Here is a 24,126-nt window from a genome sequence, read left to right as displayed (position 1 = left end):
AAAACAGCAAAAGAACCCCACAGCCACCAGAAGAAAGGAAATAATGAAGATCAGAGCAGAAATAAATGAAATAGAAAATAGAAAAACAATACAATTGACAAAACCAAAAGTTGGTTCTATGAAAGAATCAACAAAATCGACAAACCACTGGTCAAACTGAGAAAAGAAAAACAGGAGAGGATACAAATAACCCAAGTAAGAAATCAAACGGGAGACATTACACCAGATCCAACAGAAATAAAACGGATCATAAGACAGTACTATGAAAAACTATACTCTGACAAATTTGAAAACCTAGAGGAAATGGACAAATTTCTAGAGGAAATGGACAAATTTCTAGAAACACACTACCTACCCAAATTAACACAAAATGATGTTGAAAATCTGAACAGACCCATAACAAGAGAAGAGATTGAAAAGGTAATTTAAAAAACTCCCAACAACAACAACAAAAAAGCCCTGGCTCAGATGGTTTCACTGCAGAATTCTACCAAATATTCAGAGAATAGCTTACACCAGTACTACTAAAACTATTCCAGAACATAGAAAAGGAAGGGATGCTTCCAAATTCATTGTATGAAGCCAGCATAACCCTGATACCGAAACCAGGCAAAGACACCACAAAAAATGAAAATTACAGACCAGTTTTATCTGTCATGAATATAGATGCAAAAATTCTCAACAAAATTCTAGCAAATAGAATTCAGCATCATATCAAAAAAATAATAGACCACACCCAAGTGAGATTTGTACCAGGTATGCAGGGATGGCTCAACATTAGAAAATCAATCAAAGTAATCCACCACATAAATAAAAGAAAAGAATAACATGATCATCTCAATCAATGCAGAAAAGGCATTTGACAAAGCCCAACACCCATTCCTGATAAAAACTCTCAATAAAATAGGTATAAAAGGGAAATTCTTCAACATAATAAAGGGCATCTATACAAAACCAACAGCCAACATCATTCTTAATGGAGAGAGGCTGAAAACATCCCTCTCGAGAACAGGAACAAGACTAGGATGCCCTTCCTCACCACTCCTAACATTGTGCTGGAAGTCCTAGCTAGAGCAATAAGTCAAGAAAAAGAAATAAAGGGCATCCACACTGGTAATGAAGAAATAAAACTGTCCCTATTTGCAGATGATATGATACTATACGTGGAAAACCCAAAGACTCCACGAGAAAACTACTGGAACTAATAGAAAGATTCAGCAGAGCAGCAGGATACAAGATAAACATCCAAAAATCAGTTGGATTCCTATACACCAATAACGAGAACGACAAAAAGAAATCAGAAGAACAATACCATTTATAATAACCCCTAAAAAAATAAAATACTTAGGAATAAATCTAACCAGGGATGTAAAAGACTTATACAAGGAAAACTACAAAGCACTACTGCAAGAAACCAAAAGAGATCTACATAAATGGAAAAACATACCATGCTCATGGATAGGTAGATTCAACATTGTGAAAATGACAATTCTACCCAAAGCAAGCTACAAATACAATGTAATCCTGCTCCAAATACCAACAACATTCTTTAAAGAGGTGGAAAAACTAATAACTTTCTATGGGAAGAGAAGAGGCCCCAGATAAGTAAAACACTATTGAAAAAGAAGAATAAAGTAGGAGGACTTGCAGTACCTGACCTCAGAACCTGCTATACAGCTAAACAGCCTGGCACTGATACAACAACAGATATGTTGACCAATGGGACAGAATTGAGAACCCAGATGGTGCATACACACAATGGAGTACTACACAGCAATAAAGAACAATGATGAGTCTGCAAAACAGCTCACAACATAGATGAACCTGGAGAGCATTATGCTGAGTGAAGTAAGTCAATCAGAAAAAGACAAATACTGTATGAAACCAATACTATACAAACTCATGAAAAAGTTTACACACATAAAGAAACAATCGTTAATGGTTACTAGGGAGGGGAGGGGTGAGAATGGAAAAACACTAAATAGACAATAGATAAGTGGTAACTTAGGTGATGGTTAAGACAGTACATAATACTGAGAAAGCCAGCATAACTTTCTTCTGAGGTGCCTCTGAATAAGCAACTAAACATGTTAATCGTTTGGACCACCCAGGGACTCCTATGGGAATTAAAGAAAGCTTCTTGAAGGAGGTGCCATTAATTAAGCTGAACCTTGAAATGAGGCTATACTTTGGACAAGGGTTATTGGTGGGATGGGGTTGGAGTAGTAAAGATAGTGAATGCTTTTCAAGTTGCAATGTCCATCATTAGGTTGACTCATGTTATGGATTGAATTGCGTCCTCCAAAAATGCATTTCAACTTGGCTAGGCCACGATTACCAGTATTGTGTGATTGTCTACCATTTTGTGATCTGATATGGTTTTCCTATATGTTGTAAATTCTACCTCTGTGATGTTAATGAGGTGGGATTAGCGGCAGTTATGTTAATGAAGCAGGACACAATCTACAAGATTAGGTTGTGCCTTAAATCAATCTCTTTTGAGATGTGAAAGAGAGCAGCGAGCGGAGAGACGTGGGGACCTCGTACTGTCAAGAAACACGAGCCAGGAGAATAGCATGTTCTTTGGTCTGGGGGTCCCTGTGCCGAAAAGCTCCTAGACCAGGGAAAGATTGATGACAAGGACCTTCCTCCAGAGTCAACAGAGAGAAAGCCTTTCCCTGGAGCTAGCACCCTGAATTTGAACTTCTAGCCTCCTAGACTGTGAGAGAATAAATTTCTCTTTGTTAAAGCCAGAAAAAAAAAGGAGCAAATACTGTATTTTATTAAAGTATTTATAACTGACTTTTCTATTAAAGGTGCAGCAAGTCAGATGGTTTTTCGCCATCTAGCAAAATGTGGAACAGATATTTTGTCTTCTCTCTCCTGCTTTTGCCAGCTCTTATGAGTCAAGTAGTATATGGACAAAGAAAGAAAGAATCAAAACCAAATTCACTAGAAGGAAAAATAACCTGGAAGATAAAAATGTTTTGTTTTTGTTTTTACTTATTTTTAGTCTTTTAAAACACTGACATGAATTTTTCTAAATAGCATTTGATGTAAATAGCAAATCATATATATTACATACATGTATACATGTGACATTCTATTTTGATACTATTACAATATTATGATAATTAAAAAAAACCCCAAACCAAACCCATTGCCATCAAGTCAAATTCAACTCATAGCAACCCTATAGGACAGAGTAGAACTGCTCTACAGAGTTTCCAAGGAGCACCTGGTAGATTCGAACTGCCAACCTTTTGGTTATCAGCCAAACTCTTAACCACTACACCACCAGGGTTTCCATTATGATAATAATATACCATAAATACAGCACATCAGAGCTTTTAGAGCATTTGTACGTATATTATCTTATTTGAGGCTCACAATAACCTTGTAAAATAGGCAGGCTAGAGATTGCCACTCTCATATATTATAGATAAATTGAGGCCCAGAGAGGTAAACGGCACACCCAAGGCCCTAGGCAAATCAACTAGTAAGTGCAGAGGTAGGATTCAAAATCAAGCTCTCTGTTAAGTTTCTTTCCCCTTTACAATGTCAAGTGTATAATCATTTTCTCTCTTGATTTCAAGAAAGTTAACAAAAGTTGCTGCTCACCAGTATGACACAACATAAAAATTAGGGAGAATATCGTTTACTTGTAGATGACTTCGCCCAGTACTTCTTGAATTTTTAAAATATGATGCATCCTCCTTCCTTTCTACTTTAAGCAAGGCTTACATTGAGAAGATACTCAAAATATATGGCATTTTGTTTGTTTGCTTTTGATTTAAATGATTTCATATGGGGAAACAAATTCATAGATTTGAAAAGGGATTTAGTTCTTTACAATTTAAGCCCTGTCTCCAAGATGTCTCTCTTATTCACCATCTCCTCCACCTAAAACAAAACAAAGCACAACACAACACCTCAGGACTTTCTTTATGCAAAGTTCTTTTATGAGGAGGGACAATTATTTTGCCTAACCTATTTATTCTATTTCAGACTCCACTTGCTTCATAGATGTTGTCTTCATTGTGGACAGCTCCAAGAGTGCTCAAATTAAGCTCCTGTTTGGCACCATGTCAGAAGATCTGTCTTGGAAGAAGTGCAACTGGTATGCTCCTTAGAAGCAAGAATGGCGAGACTCTGTCTTATATACTTCGGACATGTTGTCAGGATGGATCAGTCCCTGGAGAAGGACATCATGCCTGGCAGAGTACAGGGTCAGCGGAAAAGAGGAAGACCCTCAATGAGATGGGTTGACACAGTGGCTCCAACAGTGGGCCCAAGCATAACAACGATGGCTCAGGACCAGGCAGTGTTTTGTTCTGTGGTACATAGGGTCGCTACGAGTCAGAACCGACTTGAAGACACCTAAAAAAAAAAACAAAAAAAACAGCATGTTAGAAGAGACTCTGAAACTTGACTTGAATGTCAAGTAGCTAAAGCAAAAGGAAAAAATGATTAAATAAAAGAGCTAGACGGAAGATTTCAAAGAGTAGCTCGAGAAAACAAAATAGAGTATTATGATGACATGTGCAAAGACCTGGAGATAGAAAACCAAAAGGGAAGAACATGTTCAGCATTTCTCAAGCTGAAAGAACTGAAGAAAAAAATCAAGCCTTGAGTTACAATACTGATGGATTCTACAGGGAAAATACTAAAAGACGTAGGAAGCATCAAAGGAAGATGAAAGGAATACACAGAGTCACTATACCAAAAAGAATCGGTTGACTTTCAGCCGTTTCAGGAAGTAACATATGATTAGGAACCTATGGTACTGAAGGAAGAAGCTCAAGCTGCACTGAGGCACTGGCGAAAACCAAGGCTCCAGGAATTGACAGAATACCAGTTGAGGTGTTTCAGTAAACAAATGCAGCACTGGAAATGTTCACTCGTCTGTGCCAAGAAATGTGGAAGACAGCTACTTGGCCAACCAACTGGAAAAAAGAGATCCATATTTATGCCTATTCCCAAGGAAGGTGATCCAACTGAATGTGGAAATTATAGAACAGTATCATTAATATTACATGCAAGCAAAATTTTGCTGAAGATCATTAAAAAGTGGCTGCAGCAGTATATCTACAGGGAACTGCCAGTAATTCAAGCTGGATTTAGAAGAGGACGTGGAACCAGGGATATCGTTGCTGATGTCAGATGGGTCCTGGCTGAAAGCAGAGAAACCCAGAAAGATGGTTACCTGTGTTTTATTGACTATGCAAAGACATTTGACTGTGTGGATCATAACAAGTTACAGATAACATTGTGGAGAATGGGAATTCCAGAACATGTAATTGTGCTCATGAGGAATTTGTACGTGGATCAAGAGGCACTCATTCATACAGAACAAGGGGATACTGCATGGTTTAAAGTCAGGAAAGGTGTGCGTCAGGGTTGTATCCTTTCATCATACCTATTCAGTCTGTATGCTAAGCAAATCCGAGAAGCTGGACTATATGAAGAAAAACGGGGGATCAGTATTGGTGAAAGACTCATTAACAACTGTGTTATGCAGATGACACAACCTTGCTTGCTGAAAGTGAAGAGGACTTGAAACACTGATGAAGATCAAAGACCACAGCCTTTAGTTTGGATTACACCTCAACATAAAGAAAACAAAAATCCTCCCAACTGGACCAATAAGCAGCATTATAATAAACAGAGAAAAGACTGAAGTTGTGAAGGAGTTCATTTTACTTGGATCCGCAAACAACACCCATGGAAGCAGCAGTCAGGAAATCAAAAGATACATTGCATTGAGCAAATCAGCTGCAAGAGATCTCTTTAAAGTATTAAATAGCAAAGATGTCACCTGGAGGACTAAAGTGAGCCTGACCCAAGCCATGGTGTTTTCAGTCACCTCATAAGCATGTGAAAGCTGGACAATGAATAAGGAAGACAGAAGAAGTATTGATGCCTTTGAATTGTGACGTTGGCAAAGAATATTGAATATGCCATGGACTGCCAAATGAATGAACAAATCTGTCTTAGAAGAAGCGCAACCAGTGTGCTCCTTAGAAGCAAGGATGGAGATACTACGTCTCACATACTTTGGACAAGTTGTCAGGAGGGATCAGCCACTGGGAAGGTCACCATGCTTAGTACAGGGTCAGCGAAAAAGAGGAAGACCCTCAACAAGATGGATTGGCACAGTGGCTGCAACAATGGGCTCAAGCATAGCAACAATTGTGAGGATGGCACAGGACAGGGCAGTGTTTTGTTCAGTTGTGCATAGGGTTGCTATGAGACGGAACTGACTTGACGGCACTGACAACAACATAAACAGAAAGGTTTTGTGTATACTTTGAGTGACAAGATTTTCCAGTTGGCCCCAATTTACCCCTTGAAATATGACATCAAACTGGCACCCCTTCAGTTTAGCAGCTCTGTCCAAATTCATTCACATTTTTCTTCTTGGAAGAACCTACAGAGTTTTAAAAAGAGGGTCAAGTCTTTGAGTTTCACTGGGCATGGTACCTTCTCTTATTATGCCATCTCCAATGCCACTAAGCTACTTAGGATGGAAGGGCATGCCCGTGCAGTGAAAGTGGTTTCGCTGATGGCTGATGTCATTGATCATCCAAAGAATTCAGATGTTCAAAGTTTCTGAAAACACCAGAAATTTAGCAATATCGTTTATCACCAGTGGACTTTTCCTCTGTGGTCAATGACACCAAACTTTGTTTGGTATCTGGGAATTCACCTAATCAACCTGTTCTACTCTTGTGTGATACAACCCTTGTAGATAAAATTCAGGATCACCTGGTAGGTACCTGATGGATTGGTTATATATAAAATTTTCTCATCATAATATTGATATCTTTGCTGTAAATTCTCTAAGGATAGATATTGTCTTAAAAAGATGAAACAATAGAGTTCTCCTTGGAAACACAAAAAGAGGAGTCTTCCTGAAGTCTCTGTCCACTTTCTTGATGGTTTACACCAGATAAGCTGGAAAATATCAGGCTCATTCCCTGGAATCGCTTAGTTTTTGTTTTAAATTTTATTTTTTTAAGTGAAATTTTACAGCACAAATTAGTTTTTCATTAAAAAAAAAATTATACACATGTTGTTTTATGACATTAGTTGCAATCCCTCCTATGTATAAGTACTTTCCTCCTTTCTCTTTACCCTGGGTTCTAAGTGTTCATTTATCCAGTTTTGCTCTGAAACAGTGAAGCAACACTTCCAAAGTTTCTAGCCTTTTTACCTTGGGGATTGTGGGTAGATTGGAAGCGTTTGCCTAGATCAGTGATGGTGCTTGGGGTAAGTGTTCACTCTGAGCATCTCTTTTGCCTAAGTGGGAAACTTGCAGGGTCCCTAGCTAACTGCCTACGCCTGCCTGTGCCATGAGTGAAGGGGTCATCACCACTGAACTTAAAGCAGAAGGTTCCATTATGTGCAGGAGAGAGTCAGGGGAGTATGATAATGAGTCACCTGTTGCTACTTCTGCATCTTCACCCTGAATGTGAGAAGAGCAGCCTGTAGTAGACAGAGGCAGGCAGCTTTTGTCTGGCCAGATGTATAGGTAGTCGCAAGGTGTTCATACTCACTCCCGACGCACCTTCACTGAGACCTCTTGCCCAACTGAGAACACAGGCTCTTGACAGTTGACTTCAAGCAGGACTGTTTGTCTGTATCTGGGGAAACCAGAAAATGACCAAGAGTCTACACCACCCTGATCTTCCTTAGCATCCTGTGGTTTCAGCTTGTTTGTTCAGATGGAAACTCTGTAAACAAGCCACTTCTTGGAAGGAGGTGCTTCTTTCTGACCACTTTCAGAACCCAAAGGGTGTCTTAGGCTTTTCGGAAAAAGATATACCAAGGTTCAGTGTTTCAAACTGCCCACCTAGGAGAAGTTGACTCTTGATCAAATGATTGGAAAAATTTGTCATCAAATCCATTTCTATTCCATCTTTATTGGAATTTTTCTAAATTTTTATTTTGAAATAATTGTGTAGTCAGCTTTTTAAACAAGTTAATTAGGTATAATTTACAAACAAAAACTGCATCACTTTAAAGTGCATAATTCTATGAGTTTTGACAGATGTATACGTCCAGGAAAACGCCATGCCGTCAAGTCGATTCTGACTCATAGCAATCCTATAGGACAATGTAGAACTACCAGGAAACCACAAACATAATCAAGATACAGAATATTTCCACCACTCCCAAAAGTTTCTTCATGCTCTTTGCAATACATCTCTCCCTTGCCCCAAGCCACTAATATTATTTTTGTCACTCCAGATTAGTGTATGCTTTTTAGAGTTTTGTATAAATGAACTTATACTGTGTGTACTCTTTTTGTATCAGGCTTCTTTTACCCAGCATAATGATTTTGAAATTTATTCGGATTGTTTTTTGCATCAGCAGTTTATTCCTTTTTATTACATGCTAATCTTTAGTTGAATTTTAATAGACATGATTATCCAGAATAAGTAGATTTTGCAGGAGCTAAAACACATCTTTTAAAACACATCAAGAAATCCTTGAACATTCCTTGACAAGTCTACTAGGAGGTGTCATGTAAGAAACCCATGAAAACATTTCAGTTCTGAATTACCCAAGAGGGACCTGATGGAACCATATTCTGGAGAATATATAAAATTTTTTATTGCTATTTTATTGTGATTTACATAACAGAACTGAAACCTAAGAACCAAATTCAACCTAAGCCCCCAGATATATTACTTGGTCCTTTAGAAAAGGAAGAGAAAGTGGAGATTTAAAAAAAAAAAAAATTTTTTTTTCCTTTATTACATTTGATGTTGAATTAAAAAAAAAAAAAAGCCATTACGGAACTAAGGGTTGTGACAAATTGGTCTCTTTTTCTGAAGAATCTTAAGAAGAACATAAATTTAAAGTATCCTCTTCCCCAAGAAGGGATCAACTTGATAATTTTTATATCATCTTTAGATCCCTATGCTTTATTAAGGTACTACTTTTATGGTCTACTTTTTTTATGTCTTCCTTACTTAGAGACCATTTCTGTTCTCTGAGCTTTTGCAGTGGCTATTTTGCTACTATATTAAGCTGCACACATTTTGTCAGAGGTTGTCATCTTTGCCTACCAAGTTCTTTACTGTCATACCATTTTCTATTATGTTAACTTTGGCACATTCCTCATACTTCCTCTGTGCACTGCTCATCTCATTGACCTCATACTCATTCACGAAGTTGATAGTTTCATTCTATCCTTCTCCTTTCACACATGAGTCATCATAAAAATCTGACTCTATTATTAAGGTGTGCCTTCATTTGCTCTAGTAAGTCCCTTCCCTTATTTGTTCTTCTCATTTAAACTACGGAATCCACTAGATCTTGATCGAACATGTCCTCCCTACTGACAGTGAACATGCTCTCTGTTCTCCTCACAGCCTCCCTCTCTGCCTATATGAAAGGCCTTACTGCTTCCCAAGGCCTCCAGCTCTGTCCATGTGGAACTTTCTGCCCATTCTTTTCAAATGTCCCTGCTTCCTTTGCTTTATTGCCCACACTAGGCTTTACGAGTTTTTTCTCATAAAATTTGACATATAGAAAAACATACCATCAGTGAGTTGGTCCCTTGCATTCTTCTCTTCAAAATTATCCAGAAAACCCATCTGTTCAAGAAACTATCCTGTTAACCCCCTCTACTCTAGCATCTCCTTTGCACATAGAAGGGTTTATAGACTGTAAGTGGCCTTGGGGATGGGGTTTTGTTCTTTGTTTGAAACAGTCTTATCTATTATACAGTTTGGGGGCCATTTTTGCTTCCATAAAAATATAAATGCCAACAAACACAAAACCAAATGAGTTCTAAAAATTATTAGTTATTTCTGTCATCATGGTCTAAAACCTTATGGCACATGTTTTTAAATAGTAACATGGCAAAACAGCAATTGAATTTTGAAAGGAAGAGCTTCAAAAAAGTATAAAATTATGCATCAGGCCCAGTAACTGCTAAATTCATGAGTTTAAAATCTGATCAGCATAGCGATTATTGTAAAAAGTTCATAAAATTTCAAATTTTTCTTTATTTTCAGAAGTTGCTTTAAAATATTACAACCTGACTTGAATTATTAGCTGTTCCATTGTCTCTCTTGAAACCCTTTCTAGCCCTTATTCCCTCTCTCGCTCCCAGAGGAAACCAAGATCCTGAAGTGTGTTTTTAATATTTTCTTAATTCAGATCATATTATAGGTATCCACCTGCAACGTGCTTTTTCACTCAACATGTTTTGGGAATTTGTCTTTGTTGGAACATGTAGATCCAATGCATTCACTTTAATTGCTGGATAGTATTTCATTTATTGATTAATTCCATGAATGCTGAAATGCACAAGAGTTTCTCTAGGGTATGTCTGAGAGGGTTGTCAGGATATCAGGTGGAAACCAGGACTGTCCTGGACAGCCTGGACAAGGCATGCACATCTTCACCTTTTGAGATACAGCTAAATGTCCTGCAGAGGAGTCATGTCTCCTCACACTGCAACTGGCAGATTGTCTGAGTTCCTGTTTCTCCACATGAGCTCCTAGTTCTTAAAGACATAAGTATCTACTCTGCTTTCAGCCTGGATTTACACTAGCTAGTAATTAAGACCATTTGGGGGATGACAGGTGACACACTGAATTTTGTAAATTTTCTTCGGCCAGAGTCTTATTGCTCCGGATACCATATGGTCAAGTTTTATATATGGGAAAATTGACCTGGAAGGATTGTCTGACTTGCCCAAGGACACACAGCTAGAAACAAGATGAAAACCCAGGATGACACTTAATTCCCAGCCTAATATTTTTCCCTATTAAAGCATTTGAGCCACTTAAAGCATTTTGCTACCTGTTCCCTCTCTATATTATTAATTTATATGGCTATATAGATAAAATAAAATAAAGCTAATGGACCACAAATGACTGCCCTGACAGGGAACACAACAGAGAATCTCTGACGGGCAGGAGAAAAGTGGGGTGCCCAACTCAAATTCTAGTAAAAAGACCAGACTTAATGGTCTGAGACTGAAGGGACCCTGGAAGATATGGCTCCCTGACTCTCTCTTAGCCCAAAACTAAAACTGTTTCTGAAGCCAACTCTTTAGACAAAGATTAGACTGGACTATAAGACATAAAATGATACTTGTGAAGAGTGTGCTGCTTAGCTCAAGTAGATACATGAGACTAAACAGGCAGCTCCTGTCTGGAAGTGAGATGAGAAGACAGAAAGAAACAGGAGCTGGTTGAATGGATGTGGGAAATACGGAGTGGAAAGGAGGAGTGTGCCATTACATTGTAAGCAGAACAACTAGGGCCAGATAACAATGTGTGTATAAATTTTTGTAGGAGAAACTAACTTGAACTGTAAACTTTCACTCAAAGCACAAAAGAAAGAAAAAAAGTTAATGGGGTGTAGCATACTTCTTAGAAGTTCAGACTCTGCCTTATCTTTAACTTCCTCATTAAATCCTTTCTTTGCAACAGATACTCCAGAACGTTTTTCTTCAGTTTACTATTTTATCATATGTATTTACCTCTTAAGATTCAATCATAAGGTACTAGTTTGACAGAATACTTTCTACCTTAAGAAAGTAATGACTCCATTTGTAAACATAGGTTAGTTTCTTTCTAGTGTTTGACTTCAGACATAGTCTTCAGTGCACTTGTCAGATAGTTTTGAAGGACATTCTGGCTAACTCATTCTTTACCCATCTGAGTTAAGTATGAAGTAGCACTGAACATGGCAGGAGGCTTGGCCCCTAGCCCTGGCTCTACCAAGTGTGTGACTTGGTACAAGTCACTTTACTGTGGACCCATATTTTCTTATTGAAAAATGAGGGGTTGGACCTGAGTGACTTCTAAGGCTCATTGATATTTCATAAAGCTGTGACACTAAAATTAATGTTTTCACACTGAAACATAGAACAAATATGTATGTATGTTGTTGTTGTTAATTGTTGTCGAGTTGATTCCAACTCATGGGTACCCCAAACGTGTTAGAGTAGAACTGCTCCATAGGGCTTTCAATAGCAGTGACCCTTCAAAAGCAGATTCCCAGGCCAATGGAAAAGTAGAAGAGGGGAAAACAGACAATTATGTATTTTCTTAAGTCTTTCTAATTAAAAGTGATACATTTCTCATTGTAACAGAATCAACTGGTAGCCAAATCATGGAGATTATAGAGCTGATAAAGGAAACAAATGATAAAACAGGTGACGTATGCCAATAGGATAAATTTCCTAGAAAACATAGGATAAGTCATAGTGTTTGCGGTCTTTGTGTTTCCTATTATTACATGGCTTACTGTGCTCCTTGGGTGCTTGGCTGTTAGGTTTCATTGCTTTTACAAGGTTAAAAAAGCTGAATTGCTGCTCTTCTTGGAAATTAGATATCCCATTGGGAATAATTAAGATTAATGAGAAACTGGAAGCTGAACCATGAATTGAGTTAATGTTTCATTCTTTTTTCCTTCCTAGGATGCCTTATTTAAAGAAAAGGTAAGTACCACATACTTTGATTACTATGAATTACTCTAAAAGCTTGCATTATGAAATCAGCATTATAATTGCCATTAAATAATAGATCAGACTAAATAAAAATGCTTAAGTCTTTTAAAAATGAGCCGCTCTGCTTTGAGGCAGCCATCTGATTTCTTTTATGACACAATATGTACTACAGGTTGAGAAATTTTTAAAAAAGTAGGAAATATTAATATGATCTTAGAGTGAGAAATCAATGATAACTGAACAGCATAGTTTTTGCTCATTTTGATATGGCTTCCTTTATTCTAAGCATGTCTCTCACAGCAGGGATACTCCACTTTGGGGGTATGGTTGGTGTTGGCCAGGGTTAGGCAGAGGGTTCTTGACTATGAGACAGGGCTCAGTCTCCCCCTGCTGCCTGCTGACTGACTTTAAGTTCATTCTCCTTCCTCCTGTCAAGAAAAGGGAGCCCAGTGGTGGTAACCAGTCCTCTTGGCAAAAGAAGCTGGCCAATATCAGTTGGATAGAACTTAACTTAGTCCAATAGATGATCATTAGCTTGCTGAAGATTCTTGTATTGGATATGAGTTTCTTAAAGCCTTTCTCTTAAAAAGAGTCTGGAACTTCTGAGCTTTTTTAGATAAGCTGCTTTTTAACATCAGGAAATTTACAAGTATCATTGCATAAAATAATAGCAGTCAACCACATTTCATTGAATTATACATGGTCAGATATACTATTATGTACCATTAAGAAAAGAAAAAGCTCTGTGAATTAAACTATGATACAGTGCATTCATATCAATTAAGATTTTTATTTCATACTTATGGAAAGAGCTCTTTTAGATTTACTTAGGCATAGATTTTTAAAATCTGGTATCACTTTTGTACATCCCAAACCTAGTGCCGTCGAGTCGATTGCGACTTATAGTGACCCTATAGGACAGAGTAAAACTGCCCCATAGAATTTCCAAGGAGCGCCTGGCAGATTCAAACTGCCAACCCGTTGATTAGCAGCCGTAGCACTTAACCACTATGCTGCCAGGGTCTTCTTTTGTACATACATGTAAGAAAAAATATGAAAATGGTAAATCAGTTATTTCTAAAATGTCTTCACATTCAGACTCCAGCTCTTCTGAATCACATTTGACTCAGAGCCTTTGCTGCCCTTGTTACTCTACACAATACAGGTCTGTGCCATCAAAAGCACTGATGATGTAGCGTTTCTTAAGAGTGCTCCAATAGTGTCTCTGGAATTTTCTTCCAAGCCCCTGACACTCATTCTGTAACTTTTGAATCACATGCAAAAAGTAAAAATTTGTTGTAACCAAGCTTGATCTATAGATAAGACTCATCTTGATATCAGAGATGTTAAAATGTGGAAAAATGTGTATCTTAGAATTAATAAATTATGGCATAGGTCAAATGTTTTTCTTTGCTGAGTAAGGGAGTATTTGGTATTTGTATATTAATTTTGATGTGCCATATGGAAGAGAAGCAGCAGAAATCCCAAAAGTCCGCTGAACATGTCTATTTTCTCCCTTTTAACTGGTAATTACACATTATGTATTTTTAATTAGAGCCCTGGTGGCACAGTGGTTAAGAGCTTGGCTGCTAACCAAAAGGTTGGCAGTTCGAAACCACCATCTGCTCCTTGGAAACCCCATGAAGCAGTTCTATGATGTCCTATAGGGTCGCTATGGGTTGGAAACAACTCAATGACAAAGGGTTTGGATTGGTTTTCTATTTTATTTAAGCATGGCAAAGTTTAATAATAATTAGCTGGTTCTTATTAGGCCAGAGTTTGCCTAGAAAAATTTAATACAGGAAAAAAAAACTCCATAAATTTATAAGATAAAATTTTCTCAAGGGACTGTTTCATTTAGTTAAATACTGAACAAAATTTGAGATGCTGTATTTCACTGTGTGTTAATAATATATTTTATTATTGCTTCAGTGTGAATGCAAGCCTTGTGAATGCAAATGTTGTAAATGTGAGGAGAGGGGATCCCGGAAAGCCAGGACCTCCTGTGTGTATGCTTCTACTTTGAATTTAGGATCAAGTTAGGAAGTCCTAGCAATGAAAGCTCTACTCAAGCTTGAAAAACACTGGGCTTGTTTGTGTTGTGGAAAAGCAGTTGTATGCTAATAGCAGCAAAAAATAGAAATACTGTTTCTTTTTTTATTTCTAAAGGGCCACATTCTGGCTCCAAAAATAAACGTAGGATTTTATAGACCAGAACTGAGGGCAGAAACCCTGGTGGCATAGTGGTTAACAGCCATGTCTGCTAACCAAGAGGTCAGCAGGTTGAATCCACCAGGCCCTCCTTGAAAGCTGTGAGGCAGTTGTACTGTCCTATAGGGCTGCTATGAGTTGGAATCAACTCAACGGCAATGGGAACTGAGGGCATGCCTGGTTTAATAAGTTGTTCACACTTCCCAATACTGAAGTGAAAATGCAGAAAAGGAAATAATACAATGCTTTAGGCAAAGCTTTAACGCACTGTACCTTGAAACAAGTGATGCAGACCTCTCCAGGAGTTAACGGTTGTCTTCGCAGCCCAGCAGCAACACTGTCTGGCTTTGCGAGGGGGAACCTGGTCAGGAAGCTTTAGGGGATTGGGGTGACTTCTGTGAAATGCAAGTAACCAATCGGCAACCAATTGTAAAAGGAAGGATTTACTATGATGATTCAATAATTGATAAGATAATCTAAAAAGGGGTGCTTCCTTTGAGCAGGGCCCTTTATATTCTTGCCTAATGTCTGGTAGACACCTGTCTGTACTGGGAAGACACTGAAATGACATCAAAGATAACTGGGGATGTGGAATATTTCTCTAACACATATCAGAAAGCATCCATGCTGCTCGTTTAATATTCCATTTTATTATGTGATTCCAAGCCTTATCCTTAGAGTTCACTGGCCTGTTGGAGATAAACAGACCTTTCTGTTTCTCAGGCTTGTCTCACCAAATGCGTGGAAAGCTTCCTGAACTAATGCTTATCTTGGGGGAGGGGAAGCAGGGATCGTGTACTGTAAATGTATTAAAAGGTGACACATTTTACTCTGAGACTTGGGTCCAAAGCCTACACTTTTTCAGACCACTGTATTAATCAAGGCATTAGAAAGTAGGGATGTTTATTCATCTCTTTTATTTTCCAGAATACAAAGTTAGATCCATTACATGATAATGTGGCAGCCAGTGAAGTAGACCTCGCTGAAGTCAAGGTTTAATGTTCCCTTCCTATAAAGTTTTAGTTTCACTTATTACACCAGTAGATTGCCAGGGGAAGATTTACTCGCGATTTTCTAAATTATGATTTAGAGTGAACAGTAGAATGGTTTAACAATTGCCAAGTTAATCTAATGATTTCAGTCACTCGGTACTTTCAAAGATTACTGTGCCATCTTTTAACATGGGTAAGTAATGGAACTTTTTTTTTAACTAATATTTTATTGTGCTTTCAGTGCAGGTTTACATAGCAGTTTAGGTTTCCATTTAACAGTTTCTATACAAACTGTTTAGTGACATTGGTTACATTCTCCACAATGCACAAGCATTCTCATTCTGTTTCCATTCATCAAGTTTCTTTGCCCCATTATATTCTCATCTTTGTTTTAAAGTAATTGCTGACCCTTTGGTCTCATATAGGTGAATTTTTAAAGGAGCACAGTACTTACAGGTGATACTTATTATTTTGTAAGCCAATCTGTTATTTAGCTACAAGGTGACCTCAGGGGTTAGTATCTGTTCAAGATTTGAAGAGTGTCTCAAGGCAATAGTCTCAGGGAGTCCTCTGGTCTCAACCAGTCCAGTAAATCTTTTTTTTTTTCGGGGGGAGGAGGTAGTGGAATTTAAAGGTATGTTCCACATTTTTCTCCCATTCTACCGGAGGCCATCTATTGTGGCCCTGATTAGAATGGTTCGTAGTGGTAGCCAGGTACCATCTACTTTTTCTGGTCTCAGGATAGATGAGACTGGTTCGTATAAACTATTTGGCCTGTAGACTAGTTTTTTTCTTTGAGTCTTTGGTTTCCTTCTTTCTCTTTTGCTCTGAATGAGTACAGACCAATAGCTGTATCTTAGATGGCTGCTCAGAAACTTTTAAGGACCTATACTTTTTTTTTTTATGTTACTCACCAAACTAGGGGGTAGAATGTAACCTTATAAACTATACAAATTATGTTGACTAACCAAGATGTTCCATGAGACTATGAGTCCTAATCCTTCAAACCCAGAAAACCAATCCTGTGAGGTGTTTGGTTATGTCTAAAAAGTACCTGTAATTATGTCTCCTATGTACTTGATTATATATATTAATATATGTGGATACAGTCACTGGATGACTATGCATATACATGTGCATACACTCATAGATACCTGTACGCATATAGGTCACATACATACACATACACTGCACAGATATTTTTGGTTGTTTTTGCTATTATTTCAAAGTTATACCTGCAGTAACATGTATTGTTAAACATTTATTGAGTGCTCTCAGACCAGTTCTCATAGAATCAAGTTTTTTGGTGGTTTCAAAACGGGAAAACAAAGTGCCTTTCTGGGCCAGGACTGGAGAACCCTCTTTTTCCCAGTTTTTGAGATTATCTCCTGGCTATCAGAAGCCCTTTGACAAAGGCAACTAAGCTGGCCTGGTTCCCTTTCAAAGGGAGACACTGGGGAGAATACAGCCATCCTGAATGAAGAGAGGACATGCACAACTCCCTCTTGCCTATCACAGCCATTTTTTTTCCTTCTTTGAGTTGGATTTTGTTTGCAAAGCAGAAGTAATTGGGGAAGAAGTAATTGATGGGAAGACAGAGAGATAGCCTCTTCTGAGCAAATCTAGAGAATCTGCCTATTCAAGACAATGTAGCTTTCCCAGTATGTAGTGAAGAGGAGAATTGACTGAATCGTTGCCTAGTAGGTAATTTTTTTTTTACTCTTCTCCCTCATTTTATGTAACAATGCTGATCATAAATTATTACAAGATATAGGACTCTAATAGAATGCCTGCTCAGAACAATCTTTTTTCCTTTTGCCTTCAGGGTACACGTGGAAACCCAGGTATCAAAGGTGGGCGAGGACCAAAAGGAAAGCCAGTAAATGAATAAATAGCTTTTAAAAAACCAATGTATATCCCTCTAGATTTATTTAGAGAACAGAAATTAAGAAAATAAAGATGAAGCGGGGCCAAGATGGCAGAATAGACAAATGCTTCCGGCAAGCCCTCTTACAACAAAGACCTGGAAAAACAAGTGATAGGAGTATATTTATGATAAGCTAGGAGCCCTGAACATCAAAGGCAAAGTTAGAAAATGAACTCAGTGGCAGGGGGAGGAAGAGACGGTTCAGAAGCGGAGAGGAGTTACCGGACCTGAATTGCCGGGAGCCCTCAGGCACCATTCCCGGGAACAGCTGTGGCGGGCTGATACTAGCATTCAGCCCCAATTTCCTCAGGGAGAAGCAGCCAGCCACACAGCCTACTCACACCTCCAGAACCAAAGAAGAACAGCGCTCTTGGCAAAAGCTAAGTACTTGCATATATTTTACCGTGCTCCCCACCCCCAAGCCAGCTTCAGCACCTGTTGATTTCCCTCGGCCTGATATATGCCCTGTTGAACACCTGGAGCCATCCTCCCAACCTTCGAGAAGGAATAAATTTGCAGTTGGAGGAAAAGATAATTTGCCAACTCCACTAACCTGGAGAGCTCAGGACAGAAGAGGCTCCTGTCCAGGCATAAATCATCCATGGACTTGAGTACCTTTCCTCCTTGCATGGAATTATGTGGGCCTAATAGGCCCTTGTTGACACACTACAACTATTCCAGCTGTGCAGTGGAGAGTCGGGTGTTTGATGTTTGACATTGCTTTGCCTATTAAACAGGCTCCTCACCTACCCACACCAGGGGCCTAAGTACTGGTGGCTCCACTCGGGTAACCCAGCCACCCACAACAGGGTCCAAGGATAACTGGTAACTCCCAGTCCTTACAACCAAAAACTTTGGGTGCCCATGGTCCATCAGCAGAACCCACCCACCTGTACACTCTAGGAAAGTGGGACACGCTTTCCTCAGAGACACGTGGGGGATGATTCTCAGCCCCCTGACTTGTTCAGAGAGTGACCCCCTTGCAACCAGATACCAGTATCTACACCAATCACCCCTGCCCCTCTAAGACTGTAGGACAGAGAATGTACCACATACTTGAGCAGCTACCTAGACACCTGAGCTGAATCCATACAAGAAAAGTGAATGGACTCCTAGACTGATATACCTGATCACAGCTCTAGCCATCTGGTGACAGGATGTCAGAACTTCAAAAGTAAAAATAATCAAGCTAGTGCTCTCAAGCAACCCACTTGGGTATATCCACACAAAACACAGCAAGAAGCTAGGATACAGTAAGCAAACATAAAATGAACTAATACAATAACTTATAGATGGCTCAGAGACAACAGCCAATATCAAATCACGTAAAGAAACAGACCGTGATCTCTTCAACAAGATCTCAAAACAAAGAATCCAGGAATCTTCTAGATGAAAGTGCATTCCTGGAATTACCAGATGCAGAATACAAAAGATTAATATACAGAACCCTTCAAGACATCAGGAAGGAAATCAGGCAACACAGAGAACAAGCCAAGGAACACACAGATAAAGCAGTTGAAGAAATTAAAAAGGTTATTCAGGAACATAATAAAAAATTTAATATGCTAGAAAAATCCGTAGACAGCAATCAGAAATTCAGAAGGTTAACAATAAAATTACAGAAGTAGACAACTCAACAGAAAGTCAGGGCAGCAGAATTGAGCAAGTGGAAGGCAGAACTAATGAACTTGAAGATAAAGCACTTGGCACCAATATATTTGAAGAAAAATCAGATAAAAGATTAAAAAAAAATGAAGAAACCTTAAGAATCATGTGGGACTCTATCAAGAGAAATAACCTACGACTGATTGAAATACTAGGACAGAGAGGGATAACAGAAAATACAGAGAGAATTGTTGAAGATTTCTTGGCAGAAAACTTCCCTGATATCGTGAAAGATGAGAAGATATCTATCCAAGATGCTCATCGAACTCCACATGAGGTAGATTTTAAAAGACTGTCAACAAGACGTCTTATTATCAAACTTGCCAAAACCAAAGGTAAAGAGAGCATTTTAAGAGCAGCTAGGAATAAATGAATAGACTCGACGGCACTGGGTTTTAGGGATAAATGAAAAGTCACCTACAAAGGACAGTCAATAAAAATAAGCTCAGACAACTTGGTAGAAACAATACAGGCAAGAAGGAAATGGGATGACTTATATAAAGAACTGAAGGAAAAAAATTGCCAACCAAGAATCATATATCCGGCAAAACTGTCTCTCAAATATGAAGGTGAAATTTGGACATTTCCAGATAAACAGAAGTTTAGGGAATTCATAAAAACCAAACCAAAACTACAAGAAATACTAAATGGAGTTTTTTGGTTAGAAAATCAATAATATCAGGTATCAACCCAAGACTGGAACACTGGACAGAGCAATCAGATGTCAACCTAGAAAGGGAAAGCACAAAAATAAATCAAGATAAAAAAAACGCTCAAAACAGGGAAACAGCGATGTCATTATGTAAAAGAAGATGACATTAAAACAATAAAGAAGGACTAAGAAATGCAGTCATAGGTCTTTCCTATGGAGAGGAAGACGAGGCAATATAAACAAATAAAAGTTAGGTTTAAATTTAGAAAAATAGGGGTAAATATTAAGGTAAGCACAAAAGAGACAAACTATCCTACTCATCAAAACAAAATACAAGAAAAAAGTAGAGACTCAGCAGAAACAAAATCAACAATAATGAATAAGAGGAGAAGACAATACATAAAGATGAACTTACTCAGCACAAAAAATTAAGTGGGAAAAAGAAACTGTCAACAACACACAAAAAAGACATCAAAATGACACTACTAAATTCCTACCTATCCATAATTATGCTGAATGTAAATGGACTAAATGCCCAATAAGAGACAGAGAGTGGCAGAATGGATAAAAAAAATGATCCGTCTATATGCTGCCTACAAGAGACACACCTTAGACTTAGAGACACAAACAAACTAAAACTCAAAGGATGGAAAAAAATACATCAAGCAAACAACAATCAAAAAACAGCAGGAGTGGCAGTAGTAATTTCTGACAAAATAGACTTTAAAGTTAAATCCACCACAAAGGATAAGGAAGGACACTATATAATGATTAAAGGGACAATGTACCAGGAGGGTATAACCATATTAAATATTTATGCACCCAATGACAGGGCTGCAAGATACATAAAAAAAACTCTATCAGCATTGAAAAGTGAGATAGCTCCACAATTATGATAAGAGACTTCAACACACCACTTTCGGTGAAGAACAGGACATCTAGAAAGAAGCTCAATAAAGACACAGAAGATTTAAATGCCACAATCAACCAACTTGACCTCATAGACATATACAGAACACTCCCCCCAACAGCAGTGAAGTATACTTTCTTTTCTAGTGCATATGGAACATTCTCTAGAATAGACCATATATTAGGTTATAAAGCAAGCCTTAGCAGAATACAAAACATTGAAATATTACAAAGCATCTTCTCTGACCATAAGGCCATAGAAGAAATCAATAACAGAAAAAGCAGGGAAAAGAAATTAAACACTTGGAAAATGAACAATACCCTGGTCAAAAAAGACTGGATTATAGAAGACATTAAAGATGGAATAAAGAAATTCATAGAATCCAATGAGAATGAAAACACTTCCTATCAGAACCTTTGGGACACAGCAAAAGTGGTGCTCAGAGGCAAATTTATATCAATAAATGTACACATTCAAAAAGAAAGGGCCAAAATCAACGAATTATCCCTACAACTTGAACAAATAGAGAGAGCAACAAAAGAAAGCCACAGGCACTAGAAGAAAACAAATAATAAAAATTAGAGCTGAACTAAATGAAATAGAAAACAGAAAAACAATTGAAAGAATTAACAAGACCAAAAGGTGTTTTTTGAAAAAATCAACAAAATTGATAAACCACTGGCCAAACTGACAAAAGAAAAACAGGAGAGGAAGCAAATAACCTGAATAAGAAATGAGATGGGCGATATTACAACAGACCCAACTGAAATTAAAAGAATCATATCATATTACTATGAAAAATTGTACTCTAACAAATTTGAAAACCTAGAAGAAATGGATGGATTCCTAGAAACACACTACCTACCTAAGCTGACACAAACAGAGATAGAACAACTAAAGAGACCCATAACCAAAGAAGAGATTGAAAAGGTAATCAAAACGCTCCCAACAAAAAAAATGCCCTGGCCCAGACAGCTTCACTGTAGAGTTCTGCCAATCTTTCAGAGGAGAGTTAACATCACTACTACTAAAGGTATATCAGAGCATAGAAAAGGATGGAATACTCCCAAACTCATTCTATGAAGCCAGCATATCCCTGATACCAAAACTAGGTAAAGACACCACAAAAAAGGAAAATTACAGACCTATATCCCTCATGAACTTAGATGCAAAAATCCTCAACAACAAAAAAAAATTTTTGTATCCCTTATGAACTTAGATGCAAAAATCCTCAACAAAATTCTATAGAATTCAACAATACATCAAAAAAAAAAAATTCACCATGAGCAAGTGGGATTCATACCACGTATGCAGGGATGGTTCAACATTAGAAAAACAATTAATGTAATCCATCATATAATTAAAAGACAAGACTCACATGATTTTATCAATTGATGCAGAAAAGGCATTTCACAAAGTTCAACACCCATTCATGATAAATACTCTCAGCAAAATAGGAATAGAAGGAAAATCCTTCAGCATAATAAAGGGCATTTATACAAAGCCAACAGCCAACATCATCCTAAATGGATGGAGTCTGAAAGCATTCACCTTGAGATTGGGAACCAGACAAAGATGCCCTTAGTGAACACTCTTATTCAAAATTGTGCTGGAGGTCCTAGCAGGAGCTATTAGGCTAGATAAAGAAATAAAGGGCATCCAGATTGGCAAGGAAAAAGTAAAAGTATCTCTTTTTGCAGATGACATGTTCTTATGCACAGAAAACCCTAAGAAATCCTCAAGAAAACTACTGAAACTAATAGAAGATTTCAGCAGTGAATCAGGATACAAGTTAAACATACAAAAATCAGTTGGATTCCTCTACACCAATAAAAAGAATTTCGAAGAGGAAATCACCAAATCAATACCATTTACAGCAGCCCCCAAGAAGATAAAATACTTAGGAATAAATCTGACAGATATGTAAAAGACTTATCAAAGAAAAGTACAAAACACTACTGCAAGAAATCGAAACAGACCTATATAAGTGGAAAAACATACCTTGCTCATGGATAGGAAGACTTAACATTGTAAAAATATCTATTCTACCAAAAGCAATCTGTACATACTATGCAATTCTGATTGAAAATCCAAAGGTGTTTTTTAATGAGATGGAGAAACAAATCACCAACTTCACATGGAAGGGAAAGAGGCCCCGGATAAGTAAAGCATTACTGAAAAAGAAGAACAAAGTGGGAGGCCTCACTCCACCTGATTTTAGAAACTGTTATACCGCCACAGTAGTCAAAACAGCCTGGTACTGGTACGACAACGGATACATAGACCAGTGGAACAGAATTGAGAATCCAGACATAAATCCATCCACATATGAGCAGTTGATATTTGACAAAGGCCCAAATCAGTTATATGGGGAAAAGACAGCCTTTTTAATGAGTGGTGCTTGCATAACTGGATATCCATCTGCAAAAAAATGAAACAAGACCCATACCTCACGCCATGCACAAAAACAAACTCAAAATGGATCAAAGACCTAAATATAAAATCTAAAACAAGAAAGATGATGGAAGAAAAAATAGGGACAACTTTAGGAGCCTTAATACATGGCATAAACAGTGTAGAAAACATTACTAACAATGCAGAACAGAAACTAGGTAACTGGGAGCTTCAAAAAATCAAACACCTATGCTCATCCAAAGACTTCAGCAAAAGAGTAAAAAGATTACCTACAGACTGGGAAAAAGTTTTTAGCTATGACATTTCTGATCAGTGCCTGATCTCTAAAATCTTCATGATATTGCAAAAACTCAACTACAAAAAGACAACCCAATTAAAAATTGGGGAAATGATATGAATAGACACTTCACTAAAGAAGACATTCAGGTAGCTAACAAGATACATGAGGAAATGCTCATGATCATTAGCCATTAGAGAATGCAAATCAAAACTACAATGAGATTCCATCTCACTCCAATAAGGCTGGCTTTAATTCAAAAAACACAAAGTAAATGTTGGAGAGGTTGTGGAGAGACTGGAACCCTTATACACTGCTGATGGGAACGTAAAATGGTACAACCACTTTGAAAATAGATTTGGTGCTTCCTTTTTTTAAAAAAAAAAGCTAGAAATAGAACCTACCATATGATCCAGCAATCCCACTCCTTTGAATATACCGTAGAGAAATAAGAGCCTTTACACGAACAGATATATGCACACTCACGTTCACTGCAGCACTGTTTATGATAACAAAAAGATGGAAGCAACCAAGGTGCCCATCAATGGATGAATGGATAAATAAATTATGGTATATTCATACAGTGGAATACTACA

At 37.8% G+C, this 24,126-nt stretch overlaps 1 protein-coding gene across 1 annotated transcript in view; it reads left to right on the top strand.

The window, feature by feature from the left end:
• Positions 1 to 2,853: 2,853 nt before the first annotated feature.
• Positions 2,854 to 24,126, top strand: part of COL28A1 (collagen type XXVIII alpha 1 chain) — a 199,001-nt gene continuing 177,728 nt past the window's right edge. Inside the window, 9 exon segments of the mRNA XM_064290408.1 lie at positions 2,854 to 2,965; positions 3,997 to 4,080; positions 6,285 to 6,609; positions 6,611 to 6,659; positions 6,661 to 6,771; positions 12,452 to 12,472; positions 14,414 to 14,455; positions 14,457 to 14,486; positions 17,510 to 17,563. Coding sequence (XP_064146478.1) covers positions 2,854 to 2,965; positions 3,997 to 4,080; positions 6,285 to 6,609; positions 6,611 to 6,659; positions 6,661 to 6,771; positions 12,452 to 12,472; positions 14,414 to 14,455; positions 14,457 to 14,486; positions 17,510 to 17,563 — 828 coding nt within the window.

The sequence above is a fragment of the Loxodonta africana genome, chromosome 8 (assembly GCF_030014295.1).
Source record: "Loxodonta africana isolate mLoxAfr1 chromosome 8, mLoxAfr1.hap2, whole genome shotgun sequence".
Classification (NCBI taxonomy): domain Eukaryota; kingdom Metazoa; phylum Chordata; class Mammalia; order Proboscidea; family Elephantidae; genus Loxodonta; species Loxodonta africana.
The sequence above is the reverse complement of the archived record's forward strand: the minus strand, read 5'-3'. Positions and strand labels throughout refer to the sequence as shown.